The sequence below is a fragment of the Trichoderma gamsii genome (assembly GCF_001481775.2).
Source record: "Trichoderma gamsii strain T6085 chromosome Unknown Scaffold_10.2, whole genome shotgun sequence".
Taxonomy (NCBI): Eukaryota; Fungi; Ascomycota; class Sordariomycetes; order Hypocreales; family Hypocreaceae; genus Trichoderma; species Trichoderma gamsii.
Window position 1 is genome coordinate 125,814 of NW_020171347.1, and position 25,287 is coordinate 151,100.

The 25,287-nt window shown below is 48.9% G+C and overlaps 8 protein-coding genes across 8 annotated transcripts; 3 read left to right on the forward strand and 5 right to left on the reverse strand.

Annotated features, from left to right (window-relative positions):
* Positions 1-817: 817 nt before the first annotated feature.
* TGAM01_v203649 (hypothetical protein) lies at positions 818-2,546 on the reverse strand (the record flags this gene model as incomplete). The annotated part of the gene is made up of 2 exons (XM_018806062.1): positions 818-2,488; positions 2,544-2,546. The coding sequence occupies 2 exons, from the start codon at positions 2,544-2,546 to the stop codon at positions 818-820; spliced, it is 1,674 nt and encodes a 557-aa protein (XP_018660780.1).
* A 446-nt stretch (positions 2,547-2,992) lies between these two features.
* Positions 2,993-4,542, reverse strand: TGAM01_v203650 (hypothetical protein; the record flags this gene model as incomplete). Its single annotated transcript, XM_018806061.2, has 3 exons — positions 2,993-3,113; positions 3,168-3,330; positions 3,399-4,542. 3 exons carry the CDS (start codon positions 4,540-4,542, stop codon positions 2,993-2,995), a joined length of 1,428 nt encoding a protein of 475 aa, XP_018660779.2.
* A 1,294-nt stretch (positions 4,543-5,836) lies between these two features.
* Positions 5,837-7,182, forward strand: TGAM01_v203651 (hypothetical protein; the record flags this gene model as incomplete). Its single annotated transcript, XM_024549255.1, has 3 exons — positions 5,837-5,957; positions 6,026-6,687; positions 6,751-7,182. 3 exons carry the CDS (start codon positions 5,837-5,839, stop codon positions 7,180-7,182), a joined length of 1,215 nt encoding a protein of 404 aa, XP_024405960.1.
* Positions 7,183-8,663: 1,481 nt separating this feature from the next.
* Positions 8,664-9,474, reverse strand: TGAM01_v203652 (hypothetical protein; the record flags this gene model as incomplete). The annotated part of the gene is made up of 3 exons (XM_018806059.1): positions 8,664-9,010; positions 9,058-9,302; positions 9,365-9,474. 3 exons carry the CDS (start codon positions 9,472-9,474, stop codon positions 8,664-8,666), a joined length of 702 nt encoding a protein of 233 aa, XP_018660777.1.
* Positions 9,475-11,761: 2,287 nt separating this feature from the next.
* On the forward strand, positions 11,762-17,341 carry TGAM01_v203653 (hypothetical protein; the record flags this gene model as incomplete). The annotated part of the gene is made up of 1 exon (XM_018806058.2): positions 11,762-17,341. The coding sequence occupies one exon, from the start codon at positions 11,762-11,764 to the stop codon at positions 17,339-17,341; it is 5,580 nt and encodes a 1,859-aa protein (XP_018660776.2).
* Positions 17,342-19,296: 1,955 nt separating this feature from the next.
* Positions 19,297-21,089, reverse strand: TGAM01_v203654 (hypothetical protein; the record flags this gene model as incomplete). Its single annotated transcript, XM_018806057.2, has 5 exons — positions 19,297-19,525; positions 19,574-19,593; positions 19,646-20,081; positions 20,130-20,819; positions 20,878-21,089. The coding sequence occupies 5 exons, from the start codon at positions 21,087-21,089 to the stop codon at positions 19,297-19,299; spliced, it is 1,587 nt and encodes a 528-aa protein (XP_018660775.1).
* A 487-nt stretch (positions 21,090-21,576) lies between these two features.
* TGAM01_v203655 (hypothetical protein) lies at positions 21,577-23,464 on the forward strand (the record flags this gene model as incomplete). Its single annotated transcript, XM_024549256.1, has 8 exons — positions 21,577-21,605; positions 21,654-21,682; positions 21,729-21,757; positions 21,819-22,446; positions 22,493-22,972; positions 23,029-23,135; positions 23,185-23,284; positions 23,334-23,464. 8 exons carry the CDS (start codon positions 21,577-21,579, stop codon positions 23,462-23,464), a joined length of 1,533 nt encoding a protein of 510 aa, XP_024405961.1.
* A 16-nt stretch (positions 23,465-23,480) lies between these two features.
* Positions 23,481-24,852, reverse strand: TGAM01_v203656 (hypothetical protein; the record flags this gene model as incomplete). Its single annotated transcript, XM_018806055.1, has 3 exons — positions 23,481-24,459; positions 24,510-24,626; positions 24,680-24,852. 3 exons carry the CDS (start codon positions 24,850-24,852, stop codon positions 23,481-23,483), a joined length of 1,269 nt encoding a protein of 422 aa, XP_018660773.1.
* Positions 24,853-25,287: the final 435 nt, after the last annotated feature.

A 25,287-nucleotide genomic window follows, 5' to 3' on the forward strand; every position in this document is an offset into this window, starting at 1 on the left:
ATAGAAGGATGAACGCATTCCTTTGTCCAAAAGATCTAGAAATTAGAATTGCGTTGTTCGTTTCATAATCTAAGTAAGGTAAGAACAATAAGAGCTGCTCATGATCAAATCGCTGGTATTGCAAAGAGTACTAATATATTTTGGAGAATTATATTTTTCAACACCGCAAACAGAAACACGGGCTGTAAAAAAGGTTTGATATGTGGGATAAGTATTTGCGGCTTTCACCATAGGCTCGGCCATAGGCAGCTTTTATATAAGCTCGGACGCCCATGTTAATAAGCTGTCCTAGGGGGATAGTCCAAGTGGCGATCAGCGCGACTATTGCATCTATTGTTATTTCGGCTAATCGATACACCGGGCTAAGCGCTTGTCTAAATGCTGACTCGATTGGGCTACTGTAGCGAGCACTGGAATAAACTAAGACAGTACACATCTCTATACAAATTGACCACATCGTACCATCGTACTTATCAAACATCGAATTGTGTGTCTTTTGAGCAAAAAGTAACAAAATAGGAGTGAAGTGGCTTCTTCGAGGTTGAAAAGAACACGCTGCTCTCTTCTTCCACCTCCCCTTTAACCCTGCTCTTTATCTTTGGTTGCTCTATTTTCGTCTCTTTTTCTATTTCTTTTATCGCTTGCGATGGATTTCAGATATTCTTTTCCCTAATGACTGACTACTCGCGTTTTCAATGAAGACAGCATATTTGTTCTTCAGGCCCCAAGGCCTACATTGCTCCTTAGCTCTTTATTCTCATCTTATAAAGAAATGGACTTGTTCAAAGCGAAACAGCTGTATCTTTCATACTCTGCGTCATTTCAATACTAATTGGTCGTACCATTCCCAAGGAATGCTTCTAATGGGTACTTCAAAAGGCGTTGACTTTTCACCTGTCGTCCAAACCGCGATACCCAGGCGCTCGTAATGCAACACGCCCTCTCCGGTGTTGTGGTTCTGCACACTCAAGAGCAAGCCAACATTGCGGCGAAAATAAGTATTAGATCGATAGGAGAACTCCGCCTGAACGTTTCCCAGCCACAAAACCAATACGTCCTTTAAATCAATTTCCGTACCAGAGTTACGCCGCTCCATAAAGTGTTGTTGATTAGCTGCGTTAAATGATGCGGCGTCATTGATGTGGTTGTCAAGGAGGATTTCGAATTTAAGGCCCCATCCGTCCACAGCATGTGATGGTGCTATGTCTCCGGCTTCTTTAGCTGCAGATAACAACATGGGAAGCTGACAGCATTTACCGGCGGCAATGCAATTCTCATCTAAATCAACATTGATGGTGGCCATGTCATTTGGATCTCGGTACATTATAAGCGAGTTCGGAACTGTCGACTCTTCTGTAATCCGCCAAGTATACCCTCGCTTTGGTCGCGAAACATGGACGAAGAACTGGCCCAATATGGCGCTATTATAGTTGATGGCTGCTGCGAATTCAATGACCAGCTCTTCCATGGATGGATTTTCTTCTGGCCTCGCTGACCTTCCAACGCAGAGGTTATAAATTTGCATGATGCCATAGATGCGGTCTTCAGCTCTTTTCGTTGTGCGGTAGCGAGCTGTGCCAAACTGTACGTTAGGGTTGGTGCTAAACAGATAATAGAATCCGACCTGGAGTATGAGCTGCTTAACGCGCTGAATTGCGTTCATCGTCTTCTCCGGGTATTGCTCAGAATAAACTGTTTTTGTCTTTTCAATTGCCTTCTCCAAGGAAGTGTAGACATTCTGGCAGTGATTGATCAACATCGTCATGTATGTGCGCTGGTCTTGGCGCGCTACCTTCCATGGCACAGACTCTCCCTCAGTAGAAAGAACAATAGCATCGTTTCGGAGAACAATTTCTTGCAGAGTCCATAGAGACGAAAACCACGGATCAGAAAAGAGGTACTCGGACACGGTTTGAAGCTTATCCATGACATTATCAAAATCAACGCCCTCGATGCCAATGTCAATGTGATCGTAGAGTTGGCCGCCATAGTCCAATATATCATCGATAGCCTGAGCGAGCTGTATACAATCGAGACGAGATAACCAAACAAAGGTAGACTTTGCTTGCTTGAAAATACTGGCCTGTCGGCCTATCTCGACAGCTGCTTGTGTACTACCGCGGCGCTGGTCAATGCAGCCCACGTCTATCCAAACCCAGTCGACGCCACTTTTGTGTATGTTTTGAATAACCTTTTGGAAATTTTCCGTGGTAAAGTGTGCTTCTTCTACTGCAGGGATTTGCCAAGGAGTGTTTTTAATAGGCAGCACTGGTGGGGCGTCGGGCTTGTCTTTGACCCTCCAACGGCCCCATGTATACGATAGCGTGCCATATTCTGGTTCCTTTGCCATGATATCCTTGTACTTGTATATATTGCCATCGTCTCGAGAGATCGAAGTCATGCTAGGTATATGGATCAGTCGCTGGGGCCAGTATACGGGGACGTCCAGCCATCCGTAGGGCAGTCGTCCATGCACAAAAGGATAATCCTATTCTTCATCAGCACAAGCATTGACGGAGGATCCTCATTCAGCTTCCATATACCATTGTGGGTTCTTTCGGGTGACTGCCTTTACACTGATATAGATAGTTAGATGAGCGGCTACGAACAGCTCGAGGCAGTCAGACATTGATGCTACCCAACACGTGACATTGGGCCTTGATATTTCAATCCTTCAGAATCTAAGGCATGTTCATAAAATCCGGCCTTTAATTGCAATTTTATAATAAATCTAAAGCAGGTAATTTGTGCTTTAGAAAGCTTAATATAAGTAAGCAAGTTAAAAAGCTATATTCTAACATAATCTTAGTCATATTCTACAAATCTCTTATACAGCGCAGAGCCAAAGCTACATAGATTGGATGTTAAAAAGTAGCAGGTTGTACAACCCTTATAAACTAGACCAGGATTGATACACTAACCATATATGCGTTAATAGGAGACTGTCGTGACATGGTGTTCATTCAATATCAGACCCGGTCACTGAAAGACTTCAGTTGAAATCTCGTAGTGACACCATCAAACCATTGTAGTCAAAGGGATCGAAGAAGTTACGATAAATGTCTGCAATGAGGTCAAAGTCGTAGCCAAGGCACTCGCAGATTTTGGACAGCCTGGAAGAAGGTGTTAAAAGTAGCGCATGGAGAAGGGAACGGGTAGTTTCATACTCGATGCTATCGCCGGCAAGACATTTGATGATGCATGGAATGCAGTATGGGATCCACCCATTTTCAAAAATGGGCACCTCGGCCGGCCCAATAGCCTCAGTAAACACCTTGATGCTCTCGCTGTAGTCAGAGAACCGTCCGTATTGATGAGGAGCCTGTGCACCTAGCGAGTACCATCTGAGGGTTAATTGGACGGATCATGACTTGGGGCGGCAATCGATCACAGCTTACAGAGAACAAAAAGCTCCCAGCTCTTGTATCCCCATCCCAGCCTCAGCAGGCTTGAGGCACAGCGATTCACCCATAGGCAGCCGAGGCGATATCGCTCAAGGTTTTTATCGTCCGAGTCACTTATGTACTGGCGCATCATCCAGTTGACTGTCTTCTTGGAATTGCCTAGCGCAAGCAACACCGTGCAGTAGCAGATGAAGATGACCTTCTGGAATTTGCCAACCAGGATGGCAAGCCTCCCGTTCAAAGAGCAGGTACTAGCCAACACCCCGTACTCGCATCCTCTCATAACCATATCGGACTTATCCGACGACGCGAGCGGCGGCATACTCATGATCCCATTATCGTTTGGATATGCCACACTGACAGATGACCCTAGCATGAGTTGAAGAGCAGCATGGTTACTCGCGGGGCTAGAGAATCCACAGCTAACCCTCTTGGCAGCCCACGTCTCGAGTGACGGAACAGACTTGACGAAACGATTCATCTCTCTCCGCCACTGAGGCAGTTGAGCATGCTTCTTCTTGGTGTGCCCACGGTCAAAGGCGACTGTACTGAGTGACAACCTCTGATTCTTGCCGATTGGCATCCGGGACGTCCTCTCGGACATGCTGCAGTAGATGAACTTACAGTTTCCTTCGGATAGGTTCAGGTCCAAGGTAGAAGGCGTGTCACTGCAGTTCAGCGAGGATGGTATCAGGCATGGCCTTGACGTGGCTCTTTGGGCTTTCAGCAACTCAAGCTCCAAATACAATATGTATTCAATGTCCTCGCCGTGAAACGGGAAGCGTCTCTCCTTGAGTTCGGAAGGCATGATTGATAGGTCTAATGATTTTGGTACAAGGGACTTCCCAGTTTGGATTGCCCTTTTAACTTTTCGTCCCTCCCCTAGGCCGGCTGGCTCTCTTCTCATGATGTGCTTGTTCTCAAACAGTGGACATGGACATTTCAAGACAATGCCCCGGATCTGCTCGCGATACCTGCAAACCCGGGGAGGAACACAGACGCAGTCCCCGCATTCAGCCGTCAACATGTCAAGACCTTGTGTTCGGATTTTCAATCCATGACGACACAAGGCTGGGAACTTGCAGACGGAGCGAACCAAACGGAAGCCCCCGTACCATTTCTCTGCAGGTTTGCTCATGTATAGGCCAAGTGGATTGTGAAAGCTCGGCCAATGAATCTTGTGGATACTCAATTCGTACCGATGAATAATTTGATGTTACCCGTCCTGTCCTCGTTGGGGATCCGTACAAGGGGCCACGACAGGCTTAGTCACTATTTCGTTTGCCCGATTGCGCCGAGGAACCAGGGTGCACATGAGCGCTTATTGGATCTCATCGGCTGCAGTGTTTCCCGCGCAACCCTTGCTGTCATGCAAAGAGCGAAAGTTGCAAGCTGAAGATTACTGCCTGCAGACATGGCATACGACGAACTGGACGAATGCATGCGGGTGGGCCATTATATGATTAGTAGTCGTTGGTTACCAGCTGAAAGAAAGCCACCAGCTTGGCTGGTGGCGACTTATCCAGCCAGGGAGTACAGGTTTTGAAGAAGTAACTGTCGCCGCTGACGGCAAGATACAAACCCTTGTACTGAGCGCTTGAGGAGTTAAATTATTTTTCAGATGACAAAAAGTCCTGGTGCACAGATTGCCGCTATTATAGTAAGATATAAGCCCTGGTGTTTGGATAGTAATATTAGCTAATATTACCGCGCCGCTTGCCGCTCTATAATTTTTTCTATTTTTTTTTATTTCTATTTTTATTGTATATATTCTTTTCTTTTCTTTTCTCTTTGTTAAGACCCTTTTCTGTGCCGTGATGGGACTCTTCGACTATGCATAAGTTATCTTCTCATCTCTCTAACGAAAAGGTCATATGTGCTAGAAACAGGTGTCTAAACTGTCTAAGGAAAAAGTCGTAAATTATCCACTATGTATTAATAGCAAGACTACTTCGTGACCCAGACGCAATGTTGATTCTGGCACATACATACCCATCTGTTGTCCAGAACGAATCATCAAGTGCTCAGTCTGATGAGTGGACAAGCTGGAAATGATGCTCTCCTCTTGGTCTGGTGGGATGGTTGGTGGAGCAAGCTCCAGGATCTCTTGCGTGAGTGTATCAAAATACAGCCAGGTCCCGTTGCCTTATTGAGGGGGACGGTGCAGGCGAACTGGTTGTTGGCCCAGCCGATACAACGAAGAGGATGTACTGCATGCATCACGATCCCACCAGTCCACTAAGAGACGGTTTTTTGGTGGGATGATGATTCACTCGTGGTCATCTTTCTCCGACAGATAACCCGTAAAAATCGGTAGTATTGGTTTTCTCTCCCATACAAAAGGGTTATAAATAAGGGCCACCCCATACCACTATTGCTCACTCTCTTCCCAAAACAAAATTCTAACAACTAAACTTCGACAGTCTGTTAAGATGACTCAGATCAGTGCTAACGGTGATGCCTCCGCCGATGATGAGGCCTTCCTCGTTTTTCGAGAGACGCGCCTCATCCCGGCCTCGACCTCCAAGACAGGTCCACCCAGGGATGGAAAGGGTACGTGGGTCTAGAACTCAAACACCGACTACTTTGATGAAAGAACTGATCTGAGAGGAGAAACCTAGAGTTTGAATATGCCGAGCATAGCTTCCTGGGAGATTCTGTTCAACTCAAGCTCGAGGGCGGTAACGCGACAGCAGCAGCTCTCGTCCCGCTTGCTCTGCCCAACAAGCTCCAGTTGACTTACGGCCAAATCAACGGACTCGCAGGCGATTTCTATGGGACGACTAAACCCATTAGCGATGGGGCAGACGATGAGGACCGAGCCCATCGTTTTATTTTGGCGTATAATCAGTTGGCTGTCGATACAAATCGACAACCTAGTGAAGCTACAGCCATTCTAGACCTGCTGCAAGAGGAAGTGGAAGCCGTGAATACCGCCTTGAAGGATGGAAAGGATCCCTCTAAAGCCTTAAGCAAGCTAAAGGGCATTAACATCAAGCTTCAAAAGATAACGATAACTCGTGGCAAAGATTATCCGAGCTACGTGATGCTCGCGCAGAGGAACTGGGACCATTTTGGGGAGGATGCACGCACAGCTTACAACACAGGCCATGCCGAGGCGCTGAAATATGCCGCGACTCCAGGTAGCGACTTGCGATTATCGTATGCTCTGAACGCCTTTGCGGATCATTTCCTGGAAGACTCCTTCTCCGCTGGTCATCTTCGCGCTCCTCGACGCGCGCTGCATGACAGCATCAACTTCACCGCCGACTTGTGCTGCAAGGTTGTTTTCCCCCTTTGGCTTCCGAGGTATTATCCCGCAAATATAAGTTGACTTCTGATTTAGTATATGCATGACGAAGACTGCGCACTCGGCATCTCCGTCAAAAATCCCAGTGGTGACTCATTCATGGTCTACGGCGACAAGCGTCTCCTTGACAAGGCCAATTCACAGAACCAGCAGCTTTGCCTATCAGCAGTTCAGGCTTCTGCGGACGAGGTGTATCAAGCCTGGCATGACAAGAAAACTCCGTCAGAGTCTTCCTATAAAGCCTGGAGTTATGCGCCGACCCTAGAGTCGGCCCGCGGGGACCAGGTGCTTGCCCCTCTGTTCAAGTTTCCCGAGAATAGAAGCTCTGTTGCGCCTCGTCGGAAGGATATCACTAAACGCAGGATGGGTAAGGATACTGATTATACGGACGATTATTGGTGGGCGACAACCTTGGGAGAGTTGAAGCTGTCCAAGCTGTGGGACTATCCCATGCATCTGGACAATTAGAAGTTGGACCATGATAACGCCTTATTGTTGAAGAATTAGGGTGTCAGTTCCAGGAAGGCTTGGCTTATCGATTTTTTTTCTTTCTGAACTTATGGTTGCCTACGCTACCATGACAATCATCTGGGAGTTTTCAAAGTCATATCGTTCAGCATGAGAATCTTTCTCCAACTTGGTTCGATGGGGAACTTGCAGCTCTGCTAGTTGATACCTTATTGATATTCAATAATGCCACTTGTTTTGTATTGTTGTTGCAATAAGTAAGAATGTATTTCGTTTCGGTGTTTTGTGTTCAGCCGCCTTGTGCAACATGTCACTTGAAACTCAAGATAGCTGACATACGCCCAGTGCGGTCATGATTTACGTCCTTGATATAGCTCTCTTCCATTGCGGCAGGAATACGGGTGCACCAAATGGCCCAAGAAAGACCAGGAGACTGCAACCAAGGCGGCACTTACTGAAGATAGCAGCTGCGGAGGCTAGCTGAAACACAAAGAAACATGAAATGTCAACGTATTCGAGGACATAAAGTTCACCGATGTAACTGGGGAAACACACACACACGACCGTAGGTAGTTCAACAGCTTACCTACGTTGCAACCTCTTCCTTTCCTCGTGCACAATTGGTTGGCTATAATAGAGTTCCCGGACTGGTTGGATGGAAGCGTACCCCAGTCACGCGCAAGGTGATAATGTGGCCTCAGAGTCTAATGCAAAGTCCCTACTCACGGCCAGCATATATATGAATTGCCTTTTACGTGTTGTCTCTGTGAACAAGGACATCAGGAAGATGACGACCTACAATGCGGGGTAGATTGATCGAGACAACGATAAAGCCCAGATCGATATCTATAACGAAACGTGCAGGTCGAGGAGCAGTTTATGCCCTCCCAGGAACGATGGTTTATATGGCATTACACCGTCAAGCACGGGGTATCATCAAGGTTCTGCGTACATTTGGTACTGTTTAAGGATCTCCAATTAACTGTATGGGAAAGTAGCTGAGGAGCAAAAGCTAGGCTGGCGCTTTCCAATAGATCACCAGTGGGCATTGTGGAGAGTCTCAGAAAAAGAATACACATAGGCTAGATTCCCCAGCATTGACTCATTATCCAGTATACTGGAATCTGTGTTTGCCTATTTATTTGTGTAACGCTATTCTGATGTCAATTATTCTTCACGTATTTGGGCCATTGTTCCATTCGAGTCTAAGTTTCATGGACACCGCTACAATGAGTATTCCCTACTCATACTCACACGGTCTCAGAATTCTTTCGGTACTAGGTTATTCCAGTGTTTGTCTGCGTCAGTCCCTGAGCTAGATTATATAAACGCAGCGATGTATACATAAGATGCAAACTTAGGATTTGGAATGAGTAGTATAGTACTAAACTAGTCCTAAGCAAGCAAGCAAGCAGTCGGTCCTTGACATGTGAGCCACGGCTCGTGTCAATTACCCTCAACTACCCTATCCCAAAACAAACCTAGGTCATCGGATGATTCTTAACAAAGTCTTTGGCCTCCTGACTTTCTTCCCAATCCAGCGCAACAGCAGCATTTCCAGCTGCGGCTCTAGAATCTGGTCTCTGGGCAAACTTCTCTAGCGCTTTGAGTGCTCTCTCCATTGCCCTAGCCCGAGTTTTTACAATCTTAAACTTTGCTGTTGCAGGCTTGTCCCCGAGGCGCTCCGTAAATTCGTACTCGATATTGACCTCCCCTCCATCGCGAATAGACTCTACAAGCTTGGTAATTGAGCTGATAGGGTCGACCAGGCTACCTAATCCTTTAAGAAGACCCGCAATGCCAGTGAAGACATCAGATGCCCCAAGTACTTGGATCAAGTTAGTATTGATAAGACTTGTGGACGATGGTACTCACCAACGATATCCGTTTCCCCGGCGACAGAGGCTTTTGGTGATTGAATGACTTTGTCAGGAGCAAAATCAAGGAATTGATGCTTAAGAATTCCGCTAATGAAAAAGACAAGTCTCTGCTCATCGTTATCGCCTGGCAGAATGTTGCCGCGGAGGAATTTCAGCTTGCGACGATCGGCATTCTCGCGAATAACAAAATCCACTCGCGCAGTAGCACCGGTGTCGAGAAGGGAAGTGCTAGCAATCTCTCTAACAGAAATCGCTAGTATTACAATAGTAGTGTACAGAGTGGCATTACGAATTGAACTCACATGAATTCCGGAAGCGTCGCATCTAGGAACATGAGCGTGGTAAAAGCTAGCAACCGCCACTCATCTGAGCCGCTCGAGGTGGTTTCCCAGGTAAGGTCGAGGCTTGTCATAGTTGCTGATTTAGGCTGCTTGTTTCATCATGGTGTTGTTTTCTTGAGAGACAATGGGGGAAGTTATATAGCTGTTATAGGGTTTAAACTTCATTACAAAGCATCTAGGCAATCGAGTATTCGCTACCAGTTCCATGTGGTCGCATGCTACATTATGGAGTACAAGCGCAGGTTAACACATTCTGCGAACGCTGTCTATGAATGGACCATGTAAGCATTGATTGTGGAATCAGCTTTCTGTGGAAATAGTAGCTTTCTTCTTCATAACCACCGCGTAATACCTCTCTAGTGCCGTACCGCAGCGCCTGTAGCTAGCTTTTGAGCTCTGTATCCGTATTCATAGCCCGTTAAAACGGGGTCTAAGAAGAGAGAGCAAGTGGCGGTGGGGATTGTTTGGTTGCATCCCGTGTTTGTCCCCACTCCGCGACCATTGTAGGAGAACAAAAGACATACTCAAACAGCACCAAGGGTCATCTCCTAATATCATTGCATAACCATCGTGGTATACACGAAATCTGACGTATCTGACATGTATTGCTGTTTGAGATGCACTCCCTCCTGCCGAATCGTCATAGATTCTGTCCACTGGAGCGGCACATAGTCGCCACAAGCACCCGAGCGCGTAGCTGATAGTATTTTGATCGCTTCCATTATGGGCCTGAGCACGTAATAGGTGTCGCAATTGGTTGGTGTCCAAGCGCAGAGATCAGCCAAAGCTGTCAGGAAGCCGTGCCGAACAACCCCAACCTTGCTATGTCTTATTCTTTCAGAGATAATATTCCACCAAAACAAATCAGGGTAACGCTTGGAAGATTCCTGCCACGGAATTTCTAACGCTACTGTTAAAAGTTAACTGGTTTCATAACCGCAACGATATGATATCATCAGCGTCAACATGTGCCCTTGAAGTGGATTTCCAATATGACCTCCATCAATGAGATGGAGAGTGCTGACTTTTGGGGATGGCATTTGCCTACAACTATGTGTTATTGCAGCGCGTTACGCTATGTTGTCTTCTGTAGAATGACACTCTCAGGACTCAAGTGGTCTTACAATTTCGATTGTATAGCATTCATGGCAGCAGAATCCTACCAAATGCCAAGTCAGTGCGTCTGTAGCACACAATAGCTCTCTTCTTTCGGTGCTCTTTGGGGTGTTCGAATCGAATTTGTCTCCATGCAATGGCCATGCAATGGACTCGGCTATTCTTCCTTTGACGGTGGCCGTTGCATTCTTGGAAACGTCATCGACTCTCATAGTTGCCAGCTTCTTCAAGTTCTCGTTGTCGATAAGCTTTCACCAGCTCCCTTTGGTGCTTTGCTCCTGCACGTTCAATACGACTTGCAGATCTGCGCAATCGGTCGACTGTATCTTCGATGGTGCATCTGCAGGGCTTTCTGTTCTTTCATTCTAGATCGAGCACCATCATTACACGCATCAAGAAATAATCACGCTCAGAGAAGGTTGGGGACTGAATAAGTGAATTGCTTGGTGTGCTAGTAAGGAGATAAACCATATAGTACGAGTATGGTTCGCACTCATAAGCATGTAATGCTTTTTCCGTTATGGATACAGTAGTACTAATAGCTAATCTGCACGTTCCGAACTCTGAACCCGTTAAAACGGGGACCGGGGCTAGTAGCGGCGGGTGGTAGCGGATTGCATCTGGTAGACTTTTCAAGAAATGGACGGTAGCACGTATAGTAACAGCGAACTGGGCGATTACTGATACTGTACTTTACAGGCTGTGCCTTCTGGAACGGCACGCGTGCGGCTCAGTGAAGGTGAAATTGGGGCATCGCACATAAAACAAGATTCAATGGCAATCAAATACCCATCTGAGTCCCCATTAACCCTCCAGTGCGTTCCTTTTACGATTGCGGCAGGAAATGGAGCCCTATTCCAGCACACAATGCTTGAGAGTAGAGTGGGCCAGGTCTCATGATAATGCAAGTTCTTACTGTAGGTTGACAATGAAAACCGTGGGTCAGGCATGCCAAGGTTGCAAGTGCAAATAATTGGCGGCTTGCCTCTAGTTGTGTGTGTGCCTGTTGAAGTACCATCTGGATAGAGTCAAGACGAGTTGGTCAAGACCGGAATTTACTGGCCAGGGTTCAAACCTTTGCCCAAACGCTTGATCACCTTTCTCCAGTGAGCTGAAGTCTGTCTATAAAGCTACGCTGGTATCCCCAGTTCTTTATACATACTGCTCAACAAAACTTGTTTACTTCCATCACAGTTCTCACAGTTCAAACTTCGCTATTCTCCGAATACTCAACCAGCCAAGATGTCTTTGGACGGTCCTGTGTACCCGAAACTCGTCCGCCACGGCGGCAAGATCTCCGTCTCGGACCCACGCTACGGGCTACCGCACGCCCGACAAGCCAAGATGTCTGTTGATGGCCCTTTGCTCTCGGCCGCCGATACAGACTTCGGCCCGGGGAACTCGTGCCTGAGCGATTACGGGATCGATATGACCATCGCGACCACTCAGGCAAGCATCAATTCGGGCCTCTTGAATTACCTTGACAACACCCAACAACCGCTTACAACCATCTGCTTCCTTGCCAACCCAGAGACCGGAGATCCGGAGACACAGGTAACTCTCGAGTCTCTATCAGAGAACCCCTTTGACATCAAGCCCTGCAAGGGCGATGCGTACAAGAACAATGCAGCAATCTCAAAGCTCAGAGCAGAAGGTTTCGTAGTCGGTATTCAGATCAGGGCGGGCATCCCCCCCGGCGCACTACTTGTCGATCTGCCCAATATCGTTACACTCGTCAAGGACTCCGAGTTCGTCAAGTACAATCTTTTCTGCCAGGAGATCACAGTGATCCAGAACAGTCCCCCCAATGACCACGGCGGGCAGGGGTCCTGGGATGTTTGGAGTCAGGGGGATGATACGTGGTACATCTCGGCTGATGTCAATGTTATTACATCCCCGCTGGACCCAAAGTTGAACACAACCTACTTCAATAGTCATACGCAGCAGCAAAGCCAACTTGCGAGTGCGTTGACCAACATGCCAGCCAAGGTTTTCAGTCTGCAGCAGCTAGAGCTTGAGCTTGACAATGCCCGGCTCGAACAAGACGTCACTTTCCAAGGGGTGCCGAGAAAATCCAAAGCCGAGGCGGCGTTGAGGAGTACGTTTATCGAAATTTATTGGAAAAACGTCGCAGACAATGGTCTCCCAGTCGTCGGAGTTTCAGCCCTCTCGGAGGAGGAGGAGAAGTCGCAAATACAGATTACGGACGTGGAGCAGCAGGTTACCACTTTCAAGGTTGAAAAGGGCAGGGAGACGAAAAATCCAACGCCTCGCCAACAAGCGGCGACGACACTGGACTACATATGCGCAGTAGGGGGGAACAAGCTACCAACACCAAGAGACTTGCCGTGGTGCTGGGTCGGGGACGATGAACTCGGCGACAAGCATGGTGTCATGGCGATCGCTCCGCACCTCATTATAGATGTTATTGACAAAGCTTTGGTTTCGGATAACAAAAATATTTTCGGGTGGTATCCTCAACTCGACCAGACGGCTTCTCAAGGCAAGACAGTTTCTTGGAGTTATCATTTCGGGAATGGTGGAGTTCACAGCTCACATGTTGACCTGGGTTACTGCAAGGTATATCTAGACTACCTCGAGCGGTTTTACGCCTCTATCGAGAAAGTCAAGGATACAACCTACCTTGTGATTAATTTGTCCTTTCAGTGCAGCATCTCTTCTAACCTACCGGTCGACCCATCTTCGACCTTTGCAGTTAATGAGAACTTCAAGCGGCATTACTCAGTCCTTTGTGATCAGTCTGGCGGCTTGCAAGTAAAACCAGTGGATAGGGGCTGGCGCATGGATCACGCGGGTGAGACGGGCGAGACGGCGCCATTCTGGCTTGATGACGACCTTTTTGACTTCCCCGGTTACGACAGTCTTAAGTTTTGGGCGCAAACTTTTGTAACTCCGCCAGCGAATTTTGTGCCTCAAACCGAGCCGAAACTCGAAAAACTAGGGTGTTTCGTCTTCCCCGGCGCGTCAGTCTTCACCTACAAGAATGCCAGGTTCTCCAAAGGGGGGGATCTCCTCTGCGACCTCAGCTATCTCGATCCTAACGAGACCGAATATTCGACATGGATTCGCCCCAGAACCAAGAAGACCAAGACACCGAGGTTCTCACTCCAGGGGAGCTACTCCAGTGTGCTCAATCTATCGTACACGACGGAGCTCATGGAGAACTACGTCGCCGGCAAGATGTACTACCCTCCAAAGAACACGCTGGGCGTTGTCAGCAAGTTCGAGGCCTTGCAGGACGACCTAGGCAACACGCTGCTCTTCAGCATCCACCAAGACGGATCGTTGCACGTTATGAAGGAGGAGAGTGGCGTTGGCACCGGGTGGAAAGACTACGACATCTCGACGGCGACAATCCAGCGGCAGGTGCCCGGTGGAGAGGTGCGCACTTTTGACGTTGGCCAGAATCCGCTGGATGGGAGCATTGGGCTCATGATGGCCGTTCGCTCGGGGGACACTGACCACCTCTTCATCTCCCTCGTCAACAGCGCCGCCGAGACGGACTGGATCCTCGATCCCGAGTGGGACCTGGTCGACGCAAACAAGCCATCCGGGCCTGTCACGATCCGCAACGCCTTCTTCGCGGCCACATCGGGCACAAAGCAGTACCTGGTAGTGGATGCGGATCGCGCCGGGGAGACGCAGGCAGGGGTGCGGCTCCTCGAGCGGTACCACATCCGACGCGCCGACCTGGCGTGGGTGAAGCATCCACTGCCCATCGACGTGGAGAGCTCCGAATACCAGAGCCGCATTGGCATGGTCAGCGGAGGCACCGCCGCGGCACCCAAGAAGGGCAGGGTGGACGGCCTCTACACCATGGGCGTCAACGGCTCTGCCACACAGCTGGTCTACGTGCCCATCATCAACCCGTATAGCAAATACACCGGGCCTGAGGTGACGACTCTCAAGCTGCCCGGGGGCCCGATCCAGTGCTCGGCCATTGCCACGGCACGCTGGGTCCAGGACGACACCGACCCGCTCTTTGGCAGCACCTACCTGTTTGCCATCGCCGGGTCGGCGCTCTACTATTGGGACAACAAGGCGCAAAAGTCCCAGTCCGGCGTCGGCACGTACCTGCTGGAGGACGTGGCCTTTAAGGGCACCACGACGCTGCTGGCCGACTCCCGTGACGGCGTGACCACCATCTGGGGCAAGACATCAGATGGCAGCATCTACTATCTCGCTTGCCAATCGGACAAGGTCGGGCAAGGCGATTGCTGGAGCACGCCCATCCCGATTCTGAGCGGGGTCCAGCAGATCTCGACCTACAGCAATCGGGTTGATGGCGAGAACACCGTCTTTGCTGTCGACGACGAGGCCTTCTACAAGTTCACCCGGGCGAGCAACACGGGCATCTGGAAGAAGCAGCGGATCTACCACGTCCCCCAGCCCAAGCCGCATGAGGTGACGCCCACTCGCTCCTTCAAAGCCTACACGACCACGCTCCACGTCACCAACCGAGTGACCGGGGCTGGGGTCAAGGATTTGCAGGTGGCCATCTGCACCGACTCCCGGACGCCCGTGTACATCAACGGGGCTTACACGGTCCTCGGCCCGGACTGGACCTGGGTGCCTGTAACCGGGGACAGCACAGTGGTGATCGTGGAGGAGACCCCAGACGTCAATGGCACGACCCTTTTCGTGAAGCCCGACAACGCCTCCGCCGTCACAACCATCAACACCATGGACAAGGGCTTCCGCAAGCTCGCCTCGCTCACGACTGTGGCAAAGCTTCGCGAAGCCAGAGTCGTGCGGGATACCACAGCTGGCGGCACGTGCGGCGAACCTGACTTGAAGCCCTTTGTGGACCAGGCCAGCAGCGAGGACGATCTGCAGGCCGTCGCCGACAGTCTCGCCGACATTTCCCAGGCGTACGACGACCAGCACGAAGAGTTGCCCAGTGGCGAAATCGCGCTGAGGCGGCGCGAGCACCCACGCTTCCGGCCCAACCGTGGCATCGTCCCGGGCCGGCGGTGGCGCCCTGCCCGCGACCAGTTCGGCCCTATCAAGCGCGAGGACCTGAATTGGTGGGATGATACACTGGACTGGATCGAAGGAGCGGCCGGAGATGTCGCCCAGTGGGCCGAGAACACATGGGACACGGTTGTGGACGAAATGAAAAAGGGGGTCAAGTTTCTCAAGGACACTGCCACGGGGCTGTGGCACTTGGCCGTCAAGATTGGCGATTGCATCTTTAACGCTGTCATTGACAGCATAGACGCCGTGATCAAGGCATTCAAGTGGGTCTACGACAAGGTCAAGACAGCAGTCGAGGACATCATCAAATTCATCGAGCTCCTCCTCCGCTGGGATGACATTACCAGGACCAAGGATGTCATGCACAATATTACCCTACGCTTTTTGGAATACGGCATCGGGCAAATCTCCACTGTCCAGGGTGTCATCAACCAGAAGAGTGACCAGATCGAGAACAAGGTAGCCCAATGGGCGGGCCTGAACGACTGGCCGGCCCTCGATGGCACGGCAGTCTCCAAGCCAGCGGCCAACAGTACCGGAAGCGTCCCACAGACATCCGGCTCGACGCTGCTGTCGCACCACTACCAGAACAACGCAAAGAATCTGACCTTTAAGGAGGACGTGGATGATCCCTCTGGCCTCGAGGTGCTGGTGCAAGATTTGATGAAAGCTATCGAGAAAGAGGGCGATGTTCTCGGGAGGGCTTTCAACGAGCTCAAGCAGCTGGCTCGCGACTTCAGTTCGCTCAGCATCAAAGAGGCTCTCAAGAGGCTCGTGGGCATCCTAGTCAACGGCGTCGTGGGCAGTTCAATGGTCGTGGTCAACGCTCTGCTTAGCGTGCTCTCGCAGGCTGCCCAATTCGCTCTCAAGATCCTCGATACAAAGATACACATTCCTGTCATTTCCGATATACTCAACAAGATTGGAATACCGGATCTTTCGATCCTCGACTTGTTCATGTGGATCACCGCCTTTGGTTTCACAGCTGTGTATAAGATCCTTAAGGGTGGCGAGGCCCCCTTCAAGGAGAGTTCTCGCGTTTCTGCCACCATCAACGCGGAAGATTGGGCAACGATTCTAGAGCTGTTCCAACCGTCAACATCAGGCGTCGACTTGATGGAAGCGGACCAAGCAGACAACCAGTTGAGGGATTCGACGTCCGCGGCAATGTACAGCGGCAATGGCATCCTCGCGGTCCTGGGGTCCGTCATCAAACCCGCCGAGGCAGAACTGCCTCCAGACAGCCCCCTGTCCTATGCAAACACCATTCTCTCATCCCTCGGCAGTGCCATGAAGTATACGGGAGGGTTGCTCGTGCCAAGGAAGCCTCTCAAGAACTCCGTGGCGGATCAGCTAAGTTCTGCTCTCAGTTTAATCACCGTCGCCGCCCCGTTGGCTCTCTCGGGCAAACTGTTGAATTCTGGTCTGAACATCCCTCTCTTTGGGGCCCCCGTTGACAAGCGCGGCGCCGCTGCCATCATCGATGCAATACTTGTGCTTCCTGCGGTACTTATCACAGGGTACCACTTTTATGAACTGAGCCAGGAGGCGGCAAGCACTGATCGCACCGAGGCAATTATGGGTGAGGTGACGAATATTGCTGGCTTTGTGGCAAGAGTTGCGTATGCGGGCGCTATCAATGATAAAGATGAAGAGAGTAAGCAGATCTTCATTTTGATCTTGGGAGGGAGCAACTATGTCATTGCTGGACTGAACCAAGCATCGGCCCTGGTTGCAATTGAGGCCTCGAAGGATGCGGCAAATAGTGTGGTGACGTATCCATCCAAAAAACGCTTATCAGGATTTGTTAAGGAAGTATGGTAGACAGTGGAGGATATAACGAATATTTTCAATGACGATGACAAATGAATCCCTCCATGGATTGAGTTGGGCCAGGCCCAATGCCTATAAGAGAAGGTCAAAAGCCCGAAAAAACAAGGAATATAGAAGGCAATAACTTTACAGACTTCTGCGTCTAATTACAAATTTCCTATGTGGATAGCTTCAATCAAGGATCAAATTCCACTCTCAATTACACAGTAAGGTGCACATTGTGATAGATATTAACAAAAGAAATTTAGACCTGCTATTGTTATTAGTTAAAATTGCGGCCAAATTTCGCTTCAGCGAGTAGCAAAAATTCAGTATAAGTTACATAGAAAAAAGATTAGTTACAAGCTTATTCAAGCTACTATAATTCTTATTAAGTGTTAAGGAGCTTCCCAAAAGCTTGCAGTTTAAACATACATGTACCAGGTAGTTATGCTCTAATTATCATCTTATCTGCACTGCTAATATATATGCCTTTCCTAGTTCGGATAATTACCGACGGCGAAAAGAGTCTCCTTTATTAAGGGTAAGCAAGCATATAATCATAAGAATCATATGCTCACCCACCCCTTATCTATGCAATCATCCCCAATGACCGGATCATTAGCATTATTTAGCAGAAGCCTCTACCAATATGGAAGATATTCATCCAAATCAGATGAAGCCAATCCAATTCATAACACCTATTAAAGGCCGGCCGGGACCTGAATGGCGCGACAATGAGACAACTGTCCGCTCTCATGCTTTAAAGTATCATATATGGAAGCAACATCATCCTTCTTTGGTATATAATGGACGGACCGAAACCGACCACGCTTGAACATTCTATGATGAACAATACACCCAAATCAGTAATCTCGACATTGGGGTAAGGATAGACAGAACGCTGCATTAATCTTCAGAGAACTGATGTTGTTATAGCATCCTATGTACAAGCCTAGGCTCAACGTTTCTTTATGCCGCCTATGAGAATAATCGAGGTATAATGGGACTTAGCATACTCAACCGTGCGATAGGTGCATTGGGATTTTTCTCGGTAGGGATGCCGGGTATGGTCCTCTACGAGCTTGGAATGGGTGGCAGTCTTTGGTTTGCGCTTTGGCTTAATATATAAATTGGGAAGATTTTACATTATGATAGCGCTGCAAAGCCAAAACATGCTCTGGGAAACTTTCTTCGATGTAGTAAAGCAAGTGATACAAAATTTTTTCTAAACTTTATATTGCCTATAATAGTAGCATAAAGCGCACTAATAGTTAATGAACTTATTCTGGTTAACCAATATTTAAATATAAGGGAAGATATGGACTATCTGTACTAGATATAAAGCTATAGTTCCGAAAGGACAGGGTGCTAAGTACTTGAATGTGGCCTAATTTCAAATACTATACTATGTTAGAAAAGAAAAAATAAGATGTAATGTGAGTGTGAGGTACTGATGGTCCGTGCTTAAAATTTTTTAGAGTATATGAACAGAACGCCCATTTCGCTCCTAACTGTACACAAAAATTCTAAGCTAACCTAATATTCTAAAATGGCTATTTAGAAAACATGCCACTTTAAATTCTTATTAATAAACATTAATTTGGCTGAGAAAAGCAGCTTCAAAGTAGGCTTGCAATTTGGTGATGTTTGGTCATAATGGGTGTGTGACATCACTTTTGTCCCCCCACTGTAGGTACGCAAGTTGGCCGTCACCGTGTCCTCGAGTCTCCAGATCGTTGGTTCGCCATATCATTGTCTGCGACACTTTAAACCACAACCAGCGCCTCTATCATTTCGCTTATACATTAGTCCACTCTTCACTTACATGCAATCGGCCTTTGGTGCTTACAGCAGCCATGTTTTGTCCTTGAATCACTAACGGCAACTAGCTGCCTATATCAATGTGGAAACTACGAAATAATCGTCTGCAGTCAGATTATACGTTCTCTAATCGACTTGATTCCTTATACTACCTCCGTATGCGATTCAATTGACTTCTCCTGTGCGCTCGTGTCGCTCCCGTCCCCTTTGTTCAATCTCTCATGCAAGAGAGCCGTACGCTTAGCAAATTCTTTCTCCTCGTCCCAAGTGAACGCACTCTTACTGGCAAACAGATAGTCCATCTCTTCCAATGTACGGCCAGCAGTTTCGGGAAGGAAGCAGTATACCAAGGGAATATATGCAAACATGGCACTAGTAAAAGGTCAGCGGCTGGTGTCGGACGGATTAGAGGCTACTCACGCTCCAAAAACGTAGAAAGTCTGCAAGCTAAGTTAGAAATAAGAAAGTTGTGGGTTTTTAAGAAGTCCATACCTTTTCGTTAATGCCAGAAAACATGACAGGCACCAAGAGAGAACCTCCACCATAGCCAATAGCCCAGCCGGCCACACCAAATGCGTTCCCCTTGGCTCGGAGCCAGGTGGGAAAGATCTCGGTCGGATATATGAAAGGTATCAACAGCCAAGAAGAACTGAAGATCAAGAGATAGACAAACACCATGGCTGCAGCTGCCGTGCCGTACTGGGTAGCCTTGTCAGGGTTGTCGATGGCTCCCCGGAATAGGCCGCCGATGATGAACAGCGTGATACTGAGGGCTATGGCACCCCAGTAAAGGGTACGTCGACGGCCGACCCTGTCGATGGTAAAGGCTGCGATGGCAGTACCGAGGATACCAACCAGCATCAGCAAAGCGGACAGCCAGCCGGACTTGACATTACCAAAGCCGGCTGTGCGATAGATTGTTCCAGAACTACAATGCAGTCAGCAAACCATTCTTCTTCAAGAAGAGTAAACTCACTATATAACGACAGCGGCGATTCCAGTACCGTACTGCATGAGCACCTGGAGCCAGAAAGCCAGCTGGATACGGCGGCCAAGATGAATGTCTCCAGACCCGATACCAAAGAACATCTTGAAGTAGTTGGTTTTGGCATACTGAGACTCCTCTTCTACTACGGTCACAATCTCTCGATATTCCTTCTGCGCGTCGGGGTGTTCGGCGTCACCATTCCCGCGCAGTTTTGCAATAATTTCCAATGCTTCATCAGGTCTACCAGCCTTGACCAGCCATCGCGGGGATTCCGGGACCAAAAGGCTCAGTATGGCCAGGGCGATAACGGGAATGACCTGAATCGCGAACTCGAACCGCCAGCGAAACTGTCCACCGCCTGCCTCAGTAAAAGACGTGCCGAAGCCGATCCATGCGGCGAGGGCGATACCAGAGAAATTAGCCAAGAATGTGAGGGCGATTTGTTTGCCTCTATGTGATGCAGCAGAGAGCTCGGCAGTCCACATAGGCGCAATGACAAGTATGAATGCCACACCCATGCCGGCAACGAAACGTGCGCAAAGCATGTGTGCGAGGTTGACGGCAGAGGCTTGCAGGATGACCCCCGCCATGCACCAGAAGCAGGCCATCCACATGCCCTTGATCCGACCGTAGTTGTCAGAGAAGCTGCCAGCCCAAAAGGCTGCGAATAGAGAGCCACTTCAATAATGTTAGACATTGTTTCTTCTTAGACGGACTTGATACGTGCCTGTAATACATGGCGGCGATGCCGCCCTGCAGCGTGGGTTTGATAACTTCGTTTCCATCGTTTGTATATCCCATACGCCGCCCAAAATCGGGTGCAACGGTCACAGCTCCCATGACGCCCTGACTGATGCCTTCGTAGGAGATGGCAACGGCGGAGGCAGTTGTAACAAGTCTCAACAACTGCTGTCTCGACATGGACTTCCAGCCCTGGCGGTTCCACATTATGCCGATCAATCAGAATTGGAGGATAGTTGTGTTAAAAATAAAATTGGTTGTTTCTAGGTATCACTGATTGTGAGGGTTTTCATGATGTTCGAGATGCCCTCATTATATCTGTTTCTTCTCCACGGAGAAGGCGAATGACCCTGCTTCAACCCCATACCCCATGGGGATTTAGTCACGGCGCCACCTGGAGGAGTTTTTGCGAACTGGTGAAAGGCTTTGACATCGTCTCGAATTGCCAAAAAAGGTTACTTTCAAACGTTCTGGGCTCCAGTTTTGTGGCGACGTGGAAATGGAATAGCCAGGAAATAGTCCGTAATAGAGGAGCAAACTATAACGATTTAGCGTAAAGTTGGGCCCGTTGTAGTAGTAAGTTCAGAATAATCAGGGTTGTCCAGCTCCCCCGCATCCTTCGTCTCGAATATTTTTAACTCTGTATAGAATTCGTTTTCTTGCTCTAAGAATCAAAATAACACTCCGAGTGAAAATGGGGCGGCTGCGATCTCGTCACGGTTGGTAAGTCCGATGCGCTGGTGCTCCAGAAAGATAGCTGACATCGAACAGCTTGACGTGCCGAGAACGCCACGTCAAATGTACGTCTCCAATGAGAGAGAGAAATCCTTCATACTGACTTCACAGGTGATGAGACGAGGTCGACTTGCGGGCAGGTATGTTGAGCATATCCCAATTGCCAAACATCAAGAAGATGACGGATCCCGGTGAAACTAGTGTCTCAGGCAGCAACGACCGTGCCGCTGGGACGATTCATCCCCTCAGCTCAAGATTAAGCGATACCAACCGAGGCGTATGGATTATCCGGTCTCTAATGAACAATCCCTACCACCGCCGGAAGGAGATAATCCATCAATGAAAGGGCTCTCATACCCATTCGGCTCTATACAACAGCCAGATTCAATTTCGTGCCAACCCCCGAGCCTGACGTCACCTCCTAGAGCTCTCTCCATCTCCGACCTTTGTCAGCATGAGTCTCCAAGCCAGTACGGTGATGACTCTGCCATGAGCGTAGATTGGATAACCCCTACCCTTTCTGCGCTTCCACGCTGGGAAGCTTCCTATTTGCATCACTTTTCCACGCACCTGGCTCGGTGGCTAGACTGCACGGATGCATCACGACAGTTCACGCTTAACGTGACTGCCCTTGCCAAGAGCTTACCAATTCTTCTATATGCTGTCATTTCTTATGCTGCTCGCCATTTAGGCCATAACAATACAGCTGATCAGTTCCAAGAAAAGTGCATAGGGCTGCTCATTCCCTTGCTGAGTACCGAGACCATTGCCAACGACGAGACCATCCTCTGCGCCATAGTCATATTGCGGGTATGCGAACAGCTGAGTGGTAAGTCCCATCGCGCGGTAGCCTTCCTCGTCTAACCCTACCTCAGTCACTGTGATTGGCGGTGATCAGGAGAGGCATCTAGCTGGGTTGAGTGCTCTGCTCAAGACGTCTCAAGGACGACAAGTAGACCCCTCGACACCTACACTCTCCCAAGCCGCCTTTTGGGTCTATGTGCGACAATGCCTCTTCAACGCCTGCGTCAATCAACAACCACCGAATTTGGATTTCGAGTTGGTGTTGATACCACCCCCACGCGTCGTCAACGGTCAAGCTGTCGACGTCAAGTCGGAGACTGCCTGGGCAAATACCATGACATGGATTTGCGCTACCGTAGTGCATTTCTGTTTTCGTGGAAGCGTCTTGTACTCCGAATCATCAACAAGGATGCAAAGGTGGCATGAGCTGTCTGAGGCCGTTGAGAACTGGAACAAGACGAAGCCGAGTACATTTGATCCAATATGGTCTGGCGAACCAGAGCCGGGGGCGAACCCGTTTCCAGAGACCTGGTTTACAGCAGATTGGCATGGTAGGTACAGATATTTGAAACATTCTGCGGTAATTCTGAGACCTAATGGTTATCAGTAATGGCATTTGGGTTTTATCACCTGGCTAGGATGCTTTTAAAGGTCTACTGTCCATCTCCGCGATTTGCCATTCGGAGTATTCAACGGGTCGTACCGGAATCTGATGTGAGTTCACGGCATACGGAGTAACTTACTTCGATTGACATCATCTCAGGAGTCTATCATGGAGCACGCCCGAGCCCTGTGTGGAGTGTGTAAAAGCTCGCCAGGAACTGTGCCGTCCCTCATCACATTATGTCACTCTACATTTATTTGTGGGTCGTATCATCTTGTCCAGATTCAGCATTGTCTAACTTCCAAAAGGGGGTCCCTTGATGACAGATGAGCGAGAGCAAACAAGTCTAATAAGCATGCTCGAGGATCTCGAGGCATCGCATGCCTGGCCAACAGCCTGGATAATCGATGCTTTGCGAGATGAGTGGTCAAGATGCTAGTAGTATTTTATTGGTCTCAACTACCGTCGCTGAATGATATCACGGCATATTTTCCATTCCTGACCCATGCCATCCCCGGTGCCTCCCGGTTAAGAATCTTGACCTTTTCCTCACTCTCAATCCCAACACAAGTATCGGACTTGTTTGTTCTCAAGGCGAGAATCTTGACGCCACTTCCTTGACCAAGAGGACCAAGCGAAGACTTGAAAGCCGTTGTATGTGGCCAGAGACCGTCTCTGGTCAACTTTCGATAGTTCAAGTCTCCTTTCCATATAGTCAAATAACTGTCTTGCAAACGTTGAAATAGCTCAGGTGCTTCAGCGATCATCTCATGAAATGAATAAGGCGTTGTCCAAAACGGATTAACCTCAACACGTATCAAGCCGAGCTCAAGATATCCCTTGATCTGAGTGGCCAAAGGACTTAAGCCTATAGACTGCAAATATTCAAGAAGGAAGTCTATATCGTTGGGTAATGCATCACTGACAAACCAGGGAAAACATTTCGCGTGGAGAGTGATGCTCGTTCCAAGTCCTGATTCGAGGAGGTATGCCGTGTAAAGAATGTCTGCGAATAGCTCAAACCCAGCATTGTCCAGAACGATGTCGATATTTCGCTTCGCTTTAGTCAACTGCGTCTTTCGCAGATAATTCCACACATCAAGTATATCATTGTCGATAATGTTCCGCTGGCTCTTCTCAATCGCTGCCCTTCCTTGTAACGCCTGAATTTCCTCTAGACTGAGGTTGGTCAGAAGAGACAAGTCTGTTGCGTTTCCCCATAAAGCCAACTCGGTCAATTCAACAAAGACATGTCTCCCCAGCTCGTGGTCCAAGCTTTTGACTGGCAGTGCCGGATTTGCAATGACTTGAGTGAACCTGCTCGCAAGCTCCTGGACGGCCTTCTGCGACTTGACAAGGGTAGAATCCTTTTGGCGCTTAAACACATCGTACTCTTTCCAGGAAGAGGATGTGGAAAACAACAGCTGCACCCGCCTGCACAAAGTCAGCACCGTTTGGCGTCACACAACAATACCAAGACTGACCTATACAGGTAGCATTCACCATACAACCATGGACAGTTGAGCCAGGTCAGCTTGCCCAAATTAAGGAGCAGCCGATTGTAGTCCGCAATATCTGCCGAACCGTCATCTTCGAGGTGACTGAGTTTTGTTCAGTCACATACCCACAAGACAATCTCATGCGCAGCACTCACCGTAGCTTATCGTCACTGATAATCTCCTCTCTGAGTCTTTGGAGCCTTTTCTGTATCGACTTGATTTCTTCCAACGCGAGGGATGGACGTAGTTCTGCGCCGGTAATACAGACATCATCGATCATGCCCTGCACAAGCGTAGGCCAGCGAGACTTGGCCGTTTCCTGGGCCATGGTGCCTCGGTCGGACGTCCATACAGCCGGCACGATTGCTATTTCTGTACCCATACTTTTTTTTGTTAAATGTCCCTTATTGTCAAGTAACAGGGTAAAACTTCAACGTCTGTGCGATGAAGATGAATTGTTTCCGGGCTGCTCGTGTTGCCCGTTCTGAGGTCTTTTATTCGTCAATCGCCTTGGTAACTTTCCGACAACTCGGATCATGGTCAAACTTAGCCGGCGGAAACAACTCGGAGATAATCAAGGTTTGCGCCTCGAGTTCACGTATCCACCGTCGAGACGACTTACCAAAAAGGGCACTTCGACTCGACAGTGATCAAATAAGTGGCAAGAACTGACGAATCACGACTCTCCACCGAGAAGTGCGCTCTATCGAGATTGCACTTGGCAAGTAGTGCCAAAATTGAATTATCCCGTCGTCACGAAGTT